This window comes from Entelurus aequoreus, linkage group LG09 (genome assembly GCF_033978785.1).
Source record: "Entelurus aequoreus isolate RoL-2023_Sb linkage group LG09, RoL_Eaeq_v1.1, whole genome shotgun sequence".
Lineage (NCBI taxonomy): Eukaryota > Metazoa > Chordata > Actinopteri > Syngnathiformes > Syngnathidae > Entelurus > Entelurus aequoreus.
The window spans coordinates 73,082,632-73,096,570 of record NC_084739.1 but is presented as its reverse complement, the minus strand read 5'-3'; the positions used below and the strand labels follow the sequence as shown (position 1 = coordinate 73,096,570).

At 38.9% G+C, this 13,939-nt stretch overlaps 1 protein-coding gene across 1 annotated transcript in view; it reads right to left on the bottom strand.

Moving 5' to 3' along the window:
• The window catches only part of cdh5 (cadherin 5), a 129,161-nt gene that overhangs the window by 35,854 nt on the left and 79,368 nt on the right, over nucleotides 1-13,939 (bottom strand). The window contains exons 10-11 of the mRNA XM_062059307.1: nucleotides 3,654-3,763; nucleotides 680-782 (exon numbers count right to left, since the gene is read on the bottom strand). Coding sequence (XP_061915291.1) covers nucleotides 680-782; nucleotides 3,654-3,763 — 213 coding nt within the window. The remainder of the gene's footprint in view (nucleotides 1-679; nucleotides 783-3,653; nucleotides 3,764-13,939) is intronic.

Genomic DNA, 13,939 nt, shown 5'->3' with positions numbered 1-13,939 from the left:
ACATGGTGACTAGTGATTTTATTTTAAAATGCACAGCATTTACTTATATGACACAATCCAAACAACCTTCCCTAGTCATGTTGTAGGAAAAAATAAATAAATGCTGCAGTGACCCCATATGATGGCCAACAACAGTAACAAGATAGTGACTAGTGATTGTCTACGATGCACAGCATTTAATTATATGACCCAATCCAAACAACCTTCCCTAGTCATTCTGCAGGAGAAAAACAAATATATATATATATATATATATATATATATATTTAATTATATGACCTAATCCAAACAACCTTCCCTAGTCATGGTGCAAAAAAAGGGAGAGTGCACCGAGTGATTCATCCTTTAGAACTTTCCTTCATTCCATTCATCCATTTTCTACCACTTGTCCTTTTCAGGGGTTGTTTTTAAAAGTCCATAAAGACTGACAGGCACAGTCCTGCCCTCATTAAGTCCAATATTTGCAGCTGAGAACCGCAAACAACTCCCAGCAGCCTCCAAATCCCTCGCCGCCGCCGCCTTCACCGCACCTTTCTCAGAAGTTTGAACGGTTTCAACTTAAAACGAGCGGCGGCGTGAAAAAATAAATGGAATTGCGGCGGTTGCCTAGCAACAAGGGCCAGCGGGCGATGGCATCTTTAGAAGCGTAAGGAAAGGAAGAAGGAGCTAGAGGACTTACTGCCAAAGTCTCTGATGGAGAAGTTGGAGCTGGGACTTGCCAGAGCGAAGGTGAAGGAGGCGGGCTGCTCGTCTTTGTCCGTGGCTCGCAGCGTTCCGATCACCTGATGGATGGAACATTGCACTTTCATGTGGGGAATCCATGTTTGATGCCCAACTACAAACCTCACATACACCTTACAATGATTGCATTTGGATTGGAGTGCGGAATGTGATTAACAAGCACAACCTGCTTTAGTACTTGCTGGAGAAACTCTTTCTTCTCCTTCTACTACTTGTGTACTATTTATTGACTGTGTGTACTTTCTCATACTACTTGTACTACTGTGTGTGTGTACTTTCTCATAATACTTGTACTATTTATTGAGTGTGTGTACTTTCTCATACTACTTGTACTATTTATTGACTGTGTGTACTTTCTCATACTACTTGTACTATTTATTGTGTGTGTACTTTCTCATACTACTTGTGTACTATTTATTGACTGTGTGTACTTTCTCATACTACTTGTACTACTGTGTGTGTACTTTCTCATAATACTTGTACTAGTGTGTGTGTGTACTTTCTCATACTACTTGTACTAGTCTGTGTGTGTACTTTCTCATACTACTTGTACTAGTGTGTGTACTTTCTCATACTACTTGTACTATTTATTGAGTGTGTGTACTTTCTCATACTACTTGTACTAATGTGTGTGTACTTTCTCATAATACTTGTACTAGTGTGTGTGTACTTTCTCATACTACTTGTACTAGTGTGTGTGTACTTTCTCATACTACTTGTACTAGTGTGTGTGTACTTTCTCATACTACTTGTACTAGTGTGTGTACTTTCTCATACTACTTGTACTACTGTGTGTGTGTACTTTCTCATACTACTTGTACTAATGTGTGTGTACTTTCTCATAATACTTGTACTAGTCTGTGTGTGTACTTTCTCATAATACTTGTACTAGTGTGTGTGTACTTTCTCATACTACTTGTACTAGTGTGTGTGTAGTTTCTCATACTACTTGTACTAGTCTGTGGATGTACTTTCTCATACTACTTGTACTACTGTGTGTGTACTTTCTCATACTACTTGTACTAGTGTGTGTGTGTACTTTCTCATACTACTTGTACTAGTCTGTGTGTGTACTTTCTCATACTACTTGTACTAGTGTGTGTACTTTCTCATACTACTTGTACTATTTATTGAGTGTGTGTACTTTCTCATACTACTTGTACTAATGTGTGTGTACTTTCTCATAATACTTGTACTAGTGTGTGTGTACTTTCTCATACTACTTGTACTAGTGTGTGTGTACTTTCTCATACTACTTGTACTAGTGTGTGTGTACTTTCTCATACTACTTGTACTAGTGTGTGTACTTTCTCATACTACTTGTACTACTGTGTGTGTGTACTTTCTCATACTACTTGTACTAATGTGTGTGTACTTTCTCATAATACTTGTACTAGTCTGTGTGTGTACTTTCTCATAATACTTGTACTAGTGTGTGTGTACTTTCTCATACTACTTGTACTAGTGTGTGTGTACTTTCTCATACTACTTGTACTAGTCTGTGGATGTACTTTCTCATACTACTTGTACTAGTGTGTGTACTTTCTCATACTACTTGTACTACTGTGTGTGTGTACTTTCTCATACTACTTGTACTAGTCTGTGTGTGTACTTTCTCATAATACTTGTACTAGTGTGTGTGTACTTTCTCATACTACTTGTACTAGTGTGTGTGTACTTTCTCATACTACTTGTACTAGTCTGTGGGTGTACTTTCTCATACTACTTGTACTAGTGTGTGTACTTGCTCATACTACTTGTACTACTGTGTGTGTGTACTTTCTCATACTACTTCTACTAGTCTGTGTGTGTACTTTCTCATAATACTTGTACTAGTGTGTGTGTACTTTCTCATACTACTTGTACTAGTGTGTGTGTGCTTTCTCATACTACCTGTAGTAGTGTGTGTGTACTTTCTCGTATTACTTGTAGCAGTGTGTGTGTACTTTCTTTTATTACTTGTAGTAGTGTGTGTGTGCTTTCTCATACTACCTGTAGTAGTGTGCGTTTACTTTCTCGTACTACTTGTAGTAATGTGTGTGTACCTCCTCATACGTCTTACAGTAGTGTGTGTGTACTTCCTCATACTACTTTGTAGTAGTGTGTGTGTGTACTTTCTTGTATTAATTGTTGTAGTGTGCGTGTACTTTTTCTTACTACTTGTAGTATTGTGTGTGTACTTTCTCGTATTACTTGTAGTAGTGTGTGTGTAGTTTCTCGTATTACTTGTAGTAGTGTGTGTACTTTTTCGTATCAGTTTTAGTAGTGTGTGTGTGTGTGTACTTTCTCGTATTACTTGTAGTAGTGTGTGTGTACTTTATTTTATTACTTGTAGTAGTGTGTGTGTACTTCCTCGTACTACTTGCAGTAGTGTGTGTGTAGTTTCTCGTATTACTTGTAGTAGTGTGTGTGTAGTTTCTCGTATAACTTGTAGTAGTGTGTGTGTACTTTTTCGTATTAGTTTTAGTAGTGTGTGTGTGTGTGTACTTTCTCGTATTACTTGTAGTAGTGTGTGTGTACTTTATTTTATTACTTGTAGTAGTGTGTGTGTAGTTCCTCGTACTACTTGCAGTAGTGTGTGTGTAGTTTCTTGTATTACTTTCAGTAGTGTGTGTGTACTTTCTCGTATTACTTGTAGTAGTGTGTGTGTAGTTTCTCGTATAACTTGTAGTAGTGTGTGTGTACTTTTTCGTATTAGTTTTAGTAGTGTGTGTGTGTGTACTTTCTCGTATTACTTGTAGTAGTGTGTGTGTACTTTATTTTATTACTTGTAGTAGTGTGTGTGTACTTCCTCGTACTACTTGCAGTAGTGTGTGTGTACTTTCTTGTATTACTTGCAGTAGTGTGTGTGTACTTTCTCGTATTACTTGTAGTAGTGTGTGTGTAAGAAGCGACAGGTTCCACAAACGTACCGTCTTTGCGACGTCGTTCTCGCAGACAAAGATCTCGTCCACGGCCAGTTCGGGCTTGTTGTCGTTGACGTCGTCCACCACGATGTTCACTCTGACGAACGACTCCAAACCTGCGATCAGCATTGGACAATCACTCAGCGTGCAGCGTGTGGTTTGAAAAAAAATGAGGGCTATCAAACGATTAAAATATTTGATCGTGAGCACATTTAGTCCATAGTTAACTCCAAATTAATTGTAGAAATACAGAAGTTGTATTCCTGCTGTAGGAGCACTTGCATTCAGAGAAGGAGCTACACCGTGTTTAGATAGATACTTCATTGATCCTTGGGCGAAATGTAGGTTTAGATACAAGTTTTGTGCATTAATCACACAAAATGTGGATTGTTACGATCATGCTTTGATTTTCAAAGACGTTTGGTAATGTAATACGTGATATTTCTACCTGAAATTCTGTACATTAAACGTTGTACAAGTTAATGGTCTTCATATTTCTGCATGGCAATGTTTTATTCTACTATTATTATTCTATCTATAAATAAAATGTAATATTCAGCCAGCTAATCATTCTGTAATTGAGGACTGGACCAGAACATGTTATAAAATAATATTTCAGCCACCCAGAAAAAAAAATCCTCAAGTAGTGAACTGGCATTTTTTTAGGTGGAAATATCGCAGATTACATTACAAAACATTTTTGACCAAGCCTGATCGTAATGTAAGACATTTGTATTTTGTTAATATACTTAAACCGTATGTATAGCGTAGTGCTTTTATTTTGAAGGCGGTTTGAGAAAGTGTCTTGACATGTTTTGATGTCAGATTGACATGTTTCGACTTCCTGTTGACCGTCTTTCATTTCTGTCGAGCTTTTATGGCATCTTACTTACTAAAGCAGTCACAGTAACAATCTCAATGTTATGTTATCACCGCACCTAAACCGCAATGTAAACACGGAAGTGAAGCGCCACCCACCTCTGAAGGAGGTGCGCAGCAGGCGTTTGCTGCAGTGTCGTCGTCTCACGGCGAAAAACAGTCTAACAACTTTTGTCCATTTCTACTCACTATTTTCCCGCTTTTGGTTCATCACTAAGTAGTGAACTGCAGCCAAGGGTAAAAAAAAAAGGACACATTTTTTATGCGTTATTGAAATTTATAGTTAACGCGTTGTTATCTCGTTAACTTTGACAGCCCTAAAAAAAATAGTTTGTTTTTTCTAGCCGGTCGCCCGCAGGGGTCCGTGGTGATACCAGGTGAAAAAGAGTTTAACTTGTAGATTTTGTCCATTTCTGCTCTCTATTTTCCCGCTTGTGGCTCATCACTAAGTAGTGAACTGCAGCCAAGGGTTAAAAAAAAAAAAGGATGCATTTTTTATGCGTTATTGAAATTTATAGTTAACGCGTTGTTATCTCGTTAACTTTGACAGCCCTAAAAAAATAGTTTGTTGTTTTTTCTAGCCGGTCGCCCGCAGGGGTCCGTGGTGATACCAGGTGAAAAAGAGTTTAACTTGTAGATTTTGTCCATTTCTGCTCGCTATTTTCCCGCTTATGGCTCATCACTAAGTAGTGAACTGCAGCCAAGGGTAAAAAAAAAAGGACACATTTTTTATGCGTTATTGAAGTTTATAGTTAACGCGTTGTTATCTCGTTAACTTTGACAGCCCTAAAAAAATAGTTTGTTGTTTTTTCTAGCCGGTCGCCCGCAGGGGTCCGTGGTGATACCAGGTGAAAAAGAGTTTAACTTGTAGATTTTGTCCATTTCTGCTCGCTATTTTCCCGCTTGTGGCTCATCACTAAGTAGTGAACTGCAGCCAAGGGTAAAAAAAAGACGCATTTTTTATGCGTTATTGAAATTTATAGTTAACGCGTTGTCATCCCGTTAACTTTGACAGCCCTAAAAAAGTTTTTTCTTTCTAGCAGGTTACCTGCAGGCGTCCGTGGTAATACCAGGTGAAAAAGAGTTTAATTTGTACATTTTGTCCATTTCTGCTCGCTATTTTCCCGCTTGTGGCTCATCACTTAACAGAACTGCAGCCAAGGGTAAAAAAAGAGGACGCATTTTTTATGCGTTATTGAAATTTATAGTTAACGCGTTATTGCGATAACTTTGACAGCCCTAAAATAGTTATTTGTTTTTTTTCTAGCCGGTCGCCCGCAGGGGTCCGTGGTGATACCAGGTGAAAAAGAGTTTAACATGTAGATTTTGTCCATTTCTGCTCTCTATTTTCCCGCTTGTGGCTCATCACTAAGTAGTGAACTGCAGCCAAGGGTAAAAAAAAAGGACGCATTTTTTATGCGTTATTGAAATTTATAGTTAACGCGTTGTTATCTCGTTAACTTTGACAGCCCTAAAAAAAATAGTTTGTTTTTTCTAGCCGGTCGCCCGCAGGGGTCCGTGGTAATACCAGGTGAAAAAGAGTTTAACATGTAGATTTTGTCCATTTCTGTTCTCTATTTTCCCGCTTGTGGCTCATCACTAAGTAGTGAACTGCAGCCAAGGGTTAAAAAAAAAAAGGATGCATTTTTTATGCGTTATTGAAATTTATAGTTAACGCGTTGTTATCTCGTTAACTTTGACAGCCCTAAAAAAATAGTTTGTTGTTTTTTCTAGCCGGTCGCCCGCAGGGGTCCGTGGTGATACCAGGTGAAAAAGAGTTTAACTTGTAGATTTTGTCCATTTCTGCTCGCTATTTTCCCGCTTATGGCTCATCACTAAGTAGTGAACTGCAGCCAAGGGTAAAAAAAAGACGCATTTTTTATGCGTTATTGAAATTTATAGTTAACGCGTTGTCATCCCGTTAACTTTGACAGCCCTAAAAAAGTTTTTTCTTTCTAGCAGGTTACCTGCAGGCGTCCGTGGTGATACCAGGTGAAAAAGAGTTTAATTTGTACATTTTGTCCATTTCTGCTCGCTATTTTCCCGCTTGTGGCTCATCACTTAACAGAACTGCAGCCAAGGGTAAAAAAAGAGGACGCATTTTTTATGCGTTATTGGAATTTATAGTTAACGCGTTATTGCGATAACTTTGACAGCCCTAAAATAGTTATTTGTTGTTTTTTCTAGCCCGTCGCCCGCAGGGGTCCGCGGTGATACCAGGTGAAAAAGAGTTTAACATGTAGATTTTGTCCATTTCTGCTCGCTATTTTCCCGCTTGTGGCTCATCACTAAGTAGTGAACTGCAGCCAAGGGTAAAAAAAAAGGACGCATTTTTTATGCGTTATTGACATTTATAGTTAACGCGTTGTTATCTCGTTAACTTTGACAGCCCTAAAAAAAATAGTTTGTTTTTTCTAGCCGGTCGCCCGCAGGGGTCCGTGGTGATACCAGGTGAAAAAGAGTTTAACTTGTAGATTTTGTCCATTTCTGCTCGCTATTTTCCCGCTTATGGCTCATCACTAAGTAGTGAACTGCAGCCAAGGGTTAAAAAAAAAAGGACGCATTTTTTATGCGTTATTGAAATTTATAGTTAACGCGTTGTTATCTCGTTAACTTTGACAGCCCTAAAAAAATAGTTTGTTGTTTTTACTAGCCGGTCGCCCGCAGGGGTCCGTGGTGATACCAGGTGAAAAAGAGTTTAACTTGTAGATTTTGTCCATTTCTGCTCGCTATTTTCCCGCTTATGGCTCATCACTAAGTAGTGAACTGCAGCCAAGGGTAAAAAAAGACGCATTTTTCATGCGTTATTGAAATTTATAGTTAACGCATTGTTATCCCGTTAACTTTGACAGCCCTAAAAAAAAAAAGTTTTTTCTTTCTAGCAGGTTACCTGCAGGCATCCGTGGTGATACCAGGTGAAAAAGAGTTTAACTTGTACATTTTGTCCATTTCTGCTCGCTATTTTCCCACTTGTGGCTCATCACTAAGTAGTGAACTGCAGCCAAGGGTAAAAAAAAAGGACGCATTTTTTATGCGTTATTGAAATTTATGGTTAACGCGTTGTTATCTCGTTAACTTTGACAGCCCTAAAAAAAATAGTTTGTTTTTTCTAGCCGGTGGCCCGCAGGGGGCCGTGGTGATACCAGGTGAAAAAGAGTTCAACTTGTAGATTTTGTCCATTTCTGCTCGCTATTTTTCCCGCTTATGGCTCATCACTAAGTAGTGAACTGCAGCCACGGGTAAAAAAAAAAAAGGACGCATTTTTTATGCGTTATTGAAGTTTATAGTTAACGCGTTGTTATCTCGTTAACTTTGACAGCCCTAAAAAAAATAGTTTGTTTTTTCTAGCCGGTGGCCCGCAGGGGGCCGTGGTGATACCAGGTGAAAAAGAGTTCAACTTGTAGATTTTGTCCATTTCTGCTCGCTATTTTCCCGCTTATGGCTCATCACTAAGTAGTGAACTGCAGCCACGGGTAAAAAAAAAAAAGGACGCATTTTTTATGCGTTATTGAAGTTTATAGTTAACGCGTTGTTATCTCGTTAACTTTGACAGCCCTAAAAAAAATAGTTTGTTTTTTCTAGCCGGTCGCCCGCAGGGGTCCGTGGTGATACCAGGTGAAAAAGAGTTTAACTTGTAGATTTTGTCCATTTCTGCTCGCTATTTTCCCGCTTATGGCTCATCACTAAGTAGTGAACTGCAGCCAAGGGTTAAAAAAAAAAGGACGCATTTTTTATGCGTTATTGAAATTTATAGTTAACGCGTTGTTATCTCGTTAACTTTGACAGCCCTAAAAAAATTGTTTGTTGTTTTTTCTAGCCGGTCGCCTGCAGGGGTCTGTGGTGATACCAGGTGAAAAAGAGTTTAACTTGTAGATTTTGTCCATTTCTGCTCGCTATTTTCCCGCTTGTGGCTCATCACTAAGTAGTGAACTGCAGCCAAGGGTAAAAAAAAAGGACGCATTTTTTATGCGTTATTGAAATTTAGAGTTAACGCCTTGTTATCTCGTTAACTTTGACAGCCCTAAAAAAATAGTTTGTTGTTTTTTCTAGCCGGTCGCCCGCAGGGGTCCGTGGTGATACCAGGTGAAAAAGAGTTTAATTTGTACATTTTGTCCATTTCTGCTCGCTATTTTCCCGCTTGTGGCTCATCACTTAACAGAACTGCAGCCAAGGGTAAAAAAAGAGGACGCATTTTTTATGCGTTATTGAAATTTATAGTTAACGCGTTATTGCGATAACTTTGACAGCCCTAAAATAGTTATTTGTTGTTTTTTCTAGCCCGTCGCCCGCAGGGGTCCGCGGTGATACCAGGTGAAAAAGAGTTTAACATGTAGATTTTGTCCATTTCTGCTCGCTATTTTCCCGCTTGTGGCTCATCACTAAGTAGTGAACTGCAGCCATGGGTAAAAAAAAAGGACGCATTTTTTATGCGTTATTGAAATTTATAGTTAACGCGTTGTTATCTCGTTAACTTTGACAGCCCTAAAAAAAATAGTTTGTTTTTTCTAGCCGGTCGCCCGCAGGGGTCCGCGGTGATACCAGGTGAAAAAGAGTTTAACATGTAGATTTTGTCCATTTCTGCTCGCTATTTTCCCGCTTGTGGCTCATCACTAAGTAGTGAACTGCAGCCATGGGTAAAAAAAAAGGACGCATTTTTTATGCGTTATTGAAATTTATAGTTAACGCGTTGTTATCTCGTTAACTTTGACAGCCCTAAAAAAAATAGTTTGTTTTTTCTAGCCGGTCGCCCGCAGGGGTCCGTGGTGATACCAGGTGAAAAAGAGTTTAACTTGTAGATTTTGTCCATTTCTGCTCGCTATTTTTCCCGCTTGTGGCTCATCACTAAGTAGTGAACTGCAGCCACGGGTAAAAAAAAAAAAAGGACGCATTTTTTATGCGTTATTGAAGTTTATAGTTAACGCGTTGTTATCTCGTTAACTTTGACAGCCCTAAAAAAATAGTTTGTTGTTTTTTCTAGCCGGTCGCCTGCAGGGGTCTGTGGTGATACCAGGTGAAAAAGAGTTTAACTTGTAGATTTTGTCCATTTCTGCTCGCTATTTTCCTGCTTATGGCTCATCACTAAGTAGTGAACTGCAGCCAAAGGTAAAAAAAGACGCATTTTTTATGCGTTATTGAAATTTATAGTTAACGCGTTGTTATCTCGTTAACTTTGACAGCCCTAAAAAAATTGTTTGTTTTTTCTAGCCGGTCGCCCGCAGGGGTCCGTGGTGATACCAGGTGAAAAAGAGTTTAACTTGTAGATTTTGTCCATTTCTGCTCGCTATTTTCCTGCTTATGGCTCATCACTAAGTAGTGAACTGCAGCCAAGGGTAAAAAAAGACGCATTTTTTATGCGTTATTGAAATTTATAGTTAACGCGTTGTTATCCCGTTAACTTTGACAGCCCTAAAAAAAGAAAGTTTTTTCTTTCTAGCAGGTTACCTGCAGGCATCCGTGGTGATACCAGGAGAAAAAGAGTTTAACTTGTACATTTTGTCTATTTCTGCTCGCTATTTTCCCGCTTGTGGCTCATCACTAAGTAGTGAACTGCAGCCAAGGGTAAAAAAAAAGGACGCATTTTTTATGCGTTATTGAAATTTATAGTTAACGCTTTATCTCGTTAACTTTGACAGCCCTAAAAAAAATAGTTTGTTTTTTCTAGCCGGTCGCCCGCAGGGGTCCGTGGTGATACCAGGTGAAAAAGAGTTTAACTTGTAGATTTTGTCCATTTCTGCTCGCTATTTTCCCGCTTATGGCTCATCACTAAGTAGTGAACTGCAGCCAAGGGTTAAAAAAAAAAGGACGCATTTTTTATGCGTTATTGAAATTTATAGTTAACGCGTTGTTATCTCGTTAACTTTGACAGCCCTAAAAAAATTGTTTGTTGTTTTTTCTAGCCGGTCGCCTGCAGGGGTCTGTGGTGATACCAGGTGAAAAAGAGTTTAACTTGTAGATTTTGTCCATTTCTGCTCGCTATTTTCCCGCTTGTGGCTCATCACTAAGTAGTGAACTGCAGCCAAGGGTAAAAAAAAAAGGACGCATTTTTTATGCGTTATTGAAATTTATAGTTAACGCGTTGTTATCTCGTTAACTTTGACAGCCCTAAAAAAAATAGTTTGTTTTTTCTAGCCGGTCGCCCGCAGGGGTCCGTGGTGATACCAGGTGAAAAAGAGTTTAACTTGTAGATTTTGTCAATTTCTGCTCGCTATTTTCCCGCTTATGGCTCATCACTAAGTAGTGAACTGCAGCCAAGGGTAAAAAAAAAAAAAGGACGCATTTTTTATGCGTTATTGAAATTTATAGTTAACGCGTTGTTATCTCGTTAACTTTGACAGCCCTAAAAAAATAGTTTGTTGTTTTTTCTAGCTGGTCGCCCGCAGGGGTCCGTGGTGATACCAGGTGAAAAAGAGTTTAACTTGTAGATTTTGTCCATTTCTGCTCGCTATTTTCCCGCTTATGGCTCATCACTAAGTAGTGAACTGCAGCCAAGGGTTAAAAAAAAAAGGACGCATTTTTTATGCGTTATTGAAATTTATAGTTAACGCGTTGTTATCTCGTTAACTTTGACAGCCCTAAAAAAATTGTTTGTTGTTTTTTCTAGCCGGTCGCCTGCAGGGGTCTGTGGTGATACCAGGTGAAAAAGAGTTTAACTTGTAGATTTTGTCCATTTCTGCTCGCTATTTTCCCGCTTGTGGCTCATCACTAAGTAGTGAACTGCAGCCAAGGGTAAAAAAAAAAGGACGCATTTTTTATGCGTTATTGAAATTTATAGTTAACGCGTTGTTATCTCGTTAACTTTGACAGCCCTAAAAAAAATAGTTTGTTTTTTCTAGCCGGTCGCCCGCAGGGGTCCGTGGTGATACCAGGTGAAAAAGAGTTTAACTTGTAGATTTTGTCCATTTCTGCTCGCTATTTTCCCGCTTATGGCTCATCACTAAGTAGTGAACTGCAGCCAAGGGTAAAAAAAAAAAAAGGACGCATTTTTTATGCGTTATTGAAATTTATAGTTAACGCGTTGTTATCTCGTTAACTTTGACAGCCCTAAAAAAATAGTTTGTTGTTTTTTCTAGCTGGTCGCCCGCAGGGGTCTGTGGTGATACCAGGTGAAAAAGAGTTTAACTTGTAGATTTTGTCCATTTCTGCTCGCTATTTTCCCGCTTGTGGCTCATCACTAAGTAGTGAACTGCAGCCAAGGGTAAAAAAAAAAGGACGCATTTTTTATGCGTTATTGAAATTTATAGTTAACGCGTTGTTATCTCGTTAACTTTGACAGCCCTAAAAAAAATAGTTTGTTTTTTCTAGCCGGTCGCCCGCAGGGGTCCGTGGTGATACCAGGTGAAAAAGAGTTTAACTTGTAGATTTTGTCAATTTCTGCTCGCTATTTTCCCGCTTATGGCTCATCACTAAGTAGTGAACTGCAGCCAAGGGTAAAAAAAAAAAAAGGACGCATTTTTTATGCGTTATTGAAATTTATAGTTAACGCGTTGTTATCTCGTTAACTTTGACAGCCCTAAAAAAATAGTTTGTTGTTTTTTCTAGCTGGTCGCCCGCAGGGGTCCGTGGTGATACCAGGTGAAAAAGAGTTTAACTTGTAGATTTTGTCCATTTCTGCTCGCTATTTTCCCGCTTATGGCTCATCACTAAGTAGTGAACTGCAGCCAAGGGTTAAAAAAAAAAAGGACGCATTTTTTATGCGTTATTGAAATTTATAGTTAACGCGTTGTTATCTCGTTAACTTTGACAGCCCTAAAAAAATTGTTTGTTGTTTTTTCTAGCCGGTCGCCTGCAGGGGTCTGTGGTGATACCAGGTGAAAAAGAGTTTAACTTGTAGATTTTGTCCATTTCTGCTCGCTATTTTCCCGCTTGTGGCTCATCACTAAGTAGTGAACTGCAGCCAAGGGTAAAAAAAAAAGGACGCATTTTTTATGCGTTATTGAAATTTATAGTTAACGCGTTGTTATCTCGTTAACTTTGACAGCCCTAAAAAAAATAGTTTGTTTTTTCTAGCCGGTCGCCCGCAGGGGTCCGTGGTGATACCAGGTGAAAAAGAGTTTAACTTGTAGATTTTGTCCATTTCTGCTCGCTATTTTCCCGCTTATGGCTCATCACTAAGTAGTGAACTGCAGCCAAGGGTTAAAAAAAAAAAGGACGCATTTTTTATGCGTTATTGAAATTTATAGTTAACGCGTTGTTATCTCGTTAACTTTGACAGCCCTAAAAAAATTGTTTGTTGTTTTTTCTAGCCGGTCGCCTGCAGGGGTCTGTGGTGATACCAGGTGAAAAAGAGTTTAACTTGTAGATTTTGTCCATTTCTGCTCGCTATTTTCCCGCTTGTGGCTCATCACTAAGTAGTGAACTGCAGCCACGGGTAAAAAAAAAAAGGACGCATTTTTTATGCGTTATTGAAGTTTATAGTTAACGCGTTGTTATCTCGTTAACTTTGACAGCCCTAAAAAAATAGTTTGTTTTTTCTAGCCGGTCGCTCGCAGGGGTCCGTGGTGATACCAGGTGAAAAAGAGTTTAACTTGTAGATTTTGTCCATTTCTGCTCGCTATTTTCCCGCTTATGGCTCATCACTAAGTAGTGAACTGCAGCCAAGGGTTAAAAAAAAAAGGACACATTTTTTATGCGTTATTGAAATTTATAGTTAACGCGTTGTTATCTCGTTAACTTTGACAGCCCTAAAAAAATTGTTTGTTGTTTTTTCTAGCCGGTCGCCTGCAGGGGTCTGTGGTGATACCAGGTGAAAAAGAGTTTAACTTGTAGATTTTGTCCATTTCTGCTTGCTATTTTCCCGCTTGTGGCTCATCACTAAGTAGTGAACTGCAGCCAAGGGTAAAAAAAAAAGGACGCATTTTTTATGCGTTATTGAAATTTATAGTTAACGCGTTATCTCGTTAACTTTGACAGCCCTAAAAAAAATAGTTTGTTTTTTCTAGCCGGTCGCCTGCAGGGGTCCGTGGTGATACCAGGTGAAAAAGAGTTTAACTTGTAGATTTTGTCCATTTCTGCTCGCTATTTTCCCGCTTATGGCTCATCACTAAGTAGTGAACTGCAGCCAAGGGTTAAAAAAAAAAAGGACGCATTTTTTATGCGTTATTGAAATTTATAGTTAACGCGTTGTTATCTCGTTAACTTTGACAGCCCTAAAAAAATAGTTTGTTGTTTTTTCTAGCCGGTCGCCCGCAGGGGTCCGTGGTGATACCAGGTGAAAAAGAGTTTAACTTGTAGATTTTGTCCATTTCTGCTCGCTATTTTCCCGCTTGTGGCTCATCACTAAGTAGTGAACTGCAGCCAAGGGTAAAAAAAAAAGGACGCATTTTTTATGCGTTATTGAAATTTATAGTTAACGCGTTGTTATCTCGTTAACTTTGACAGCCCTAAAAAAATAGTTTGTTTTTTCTAGCCGGTCG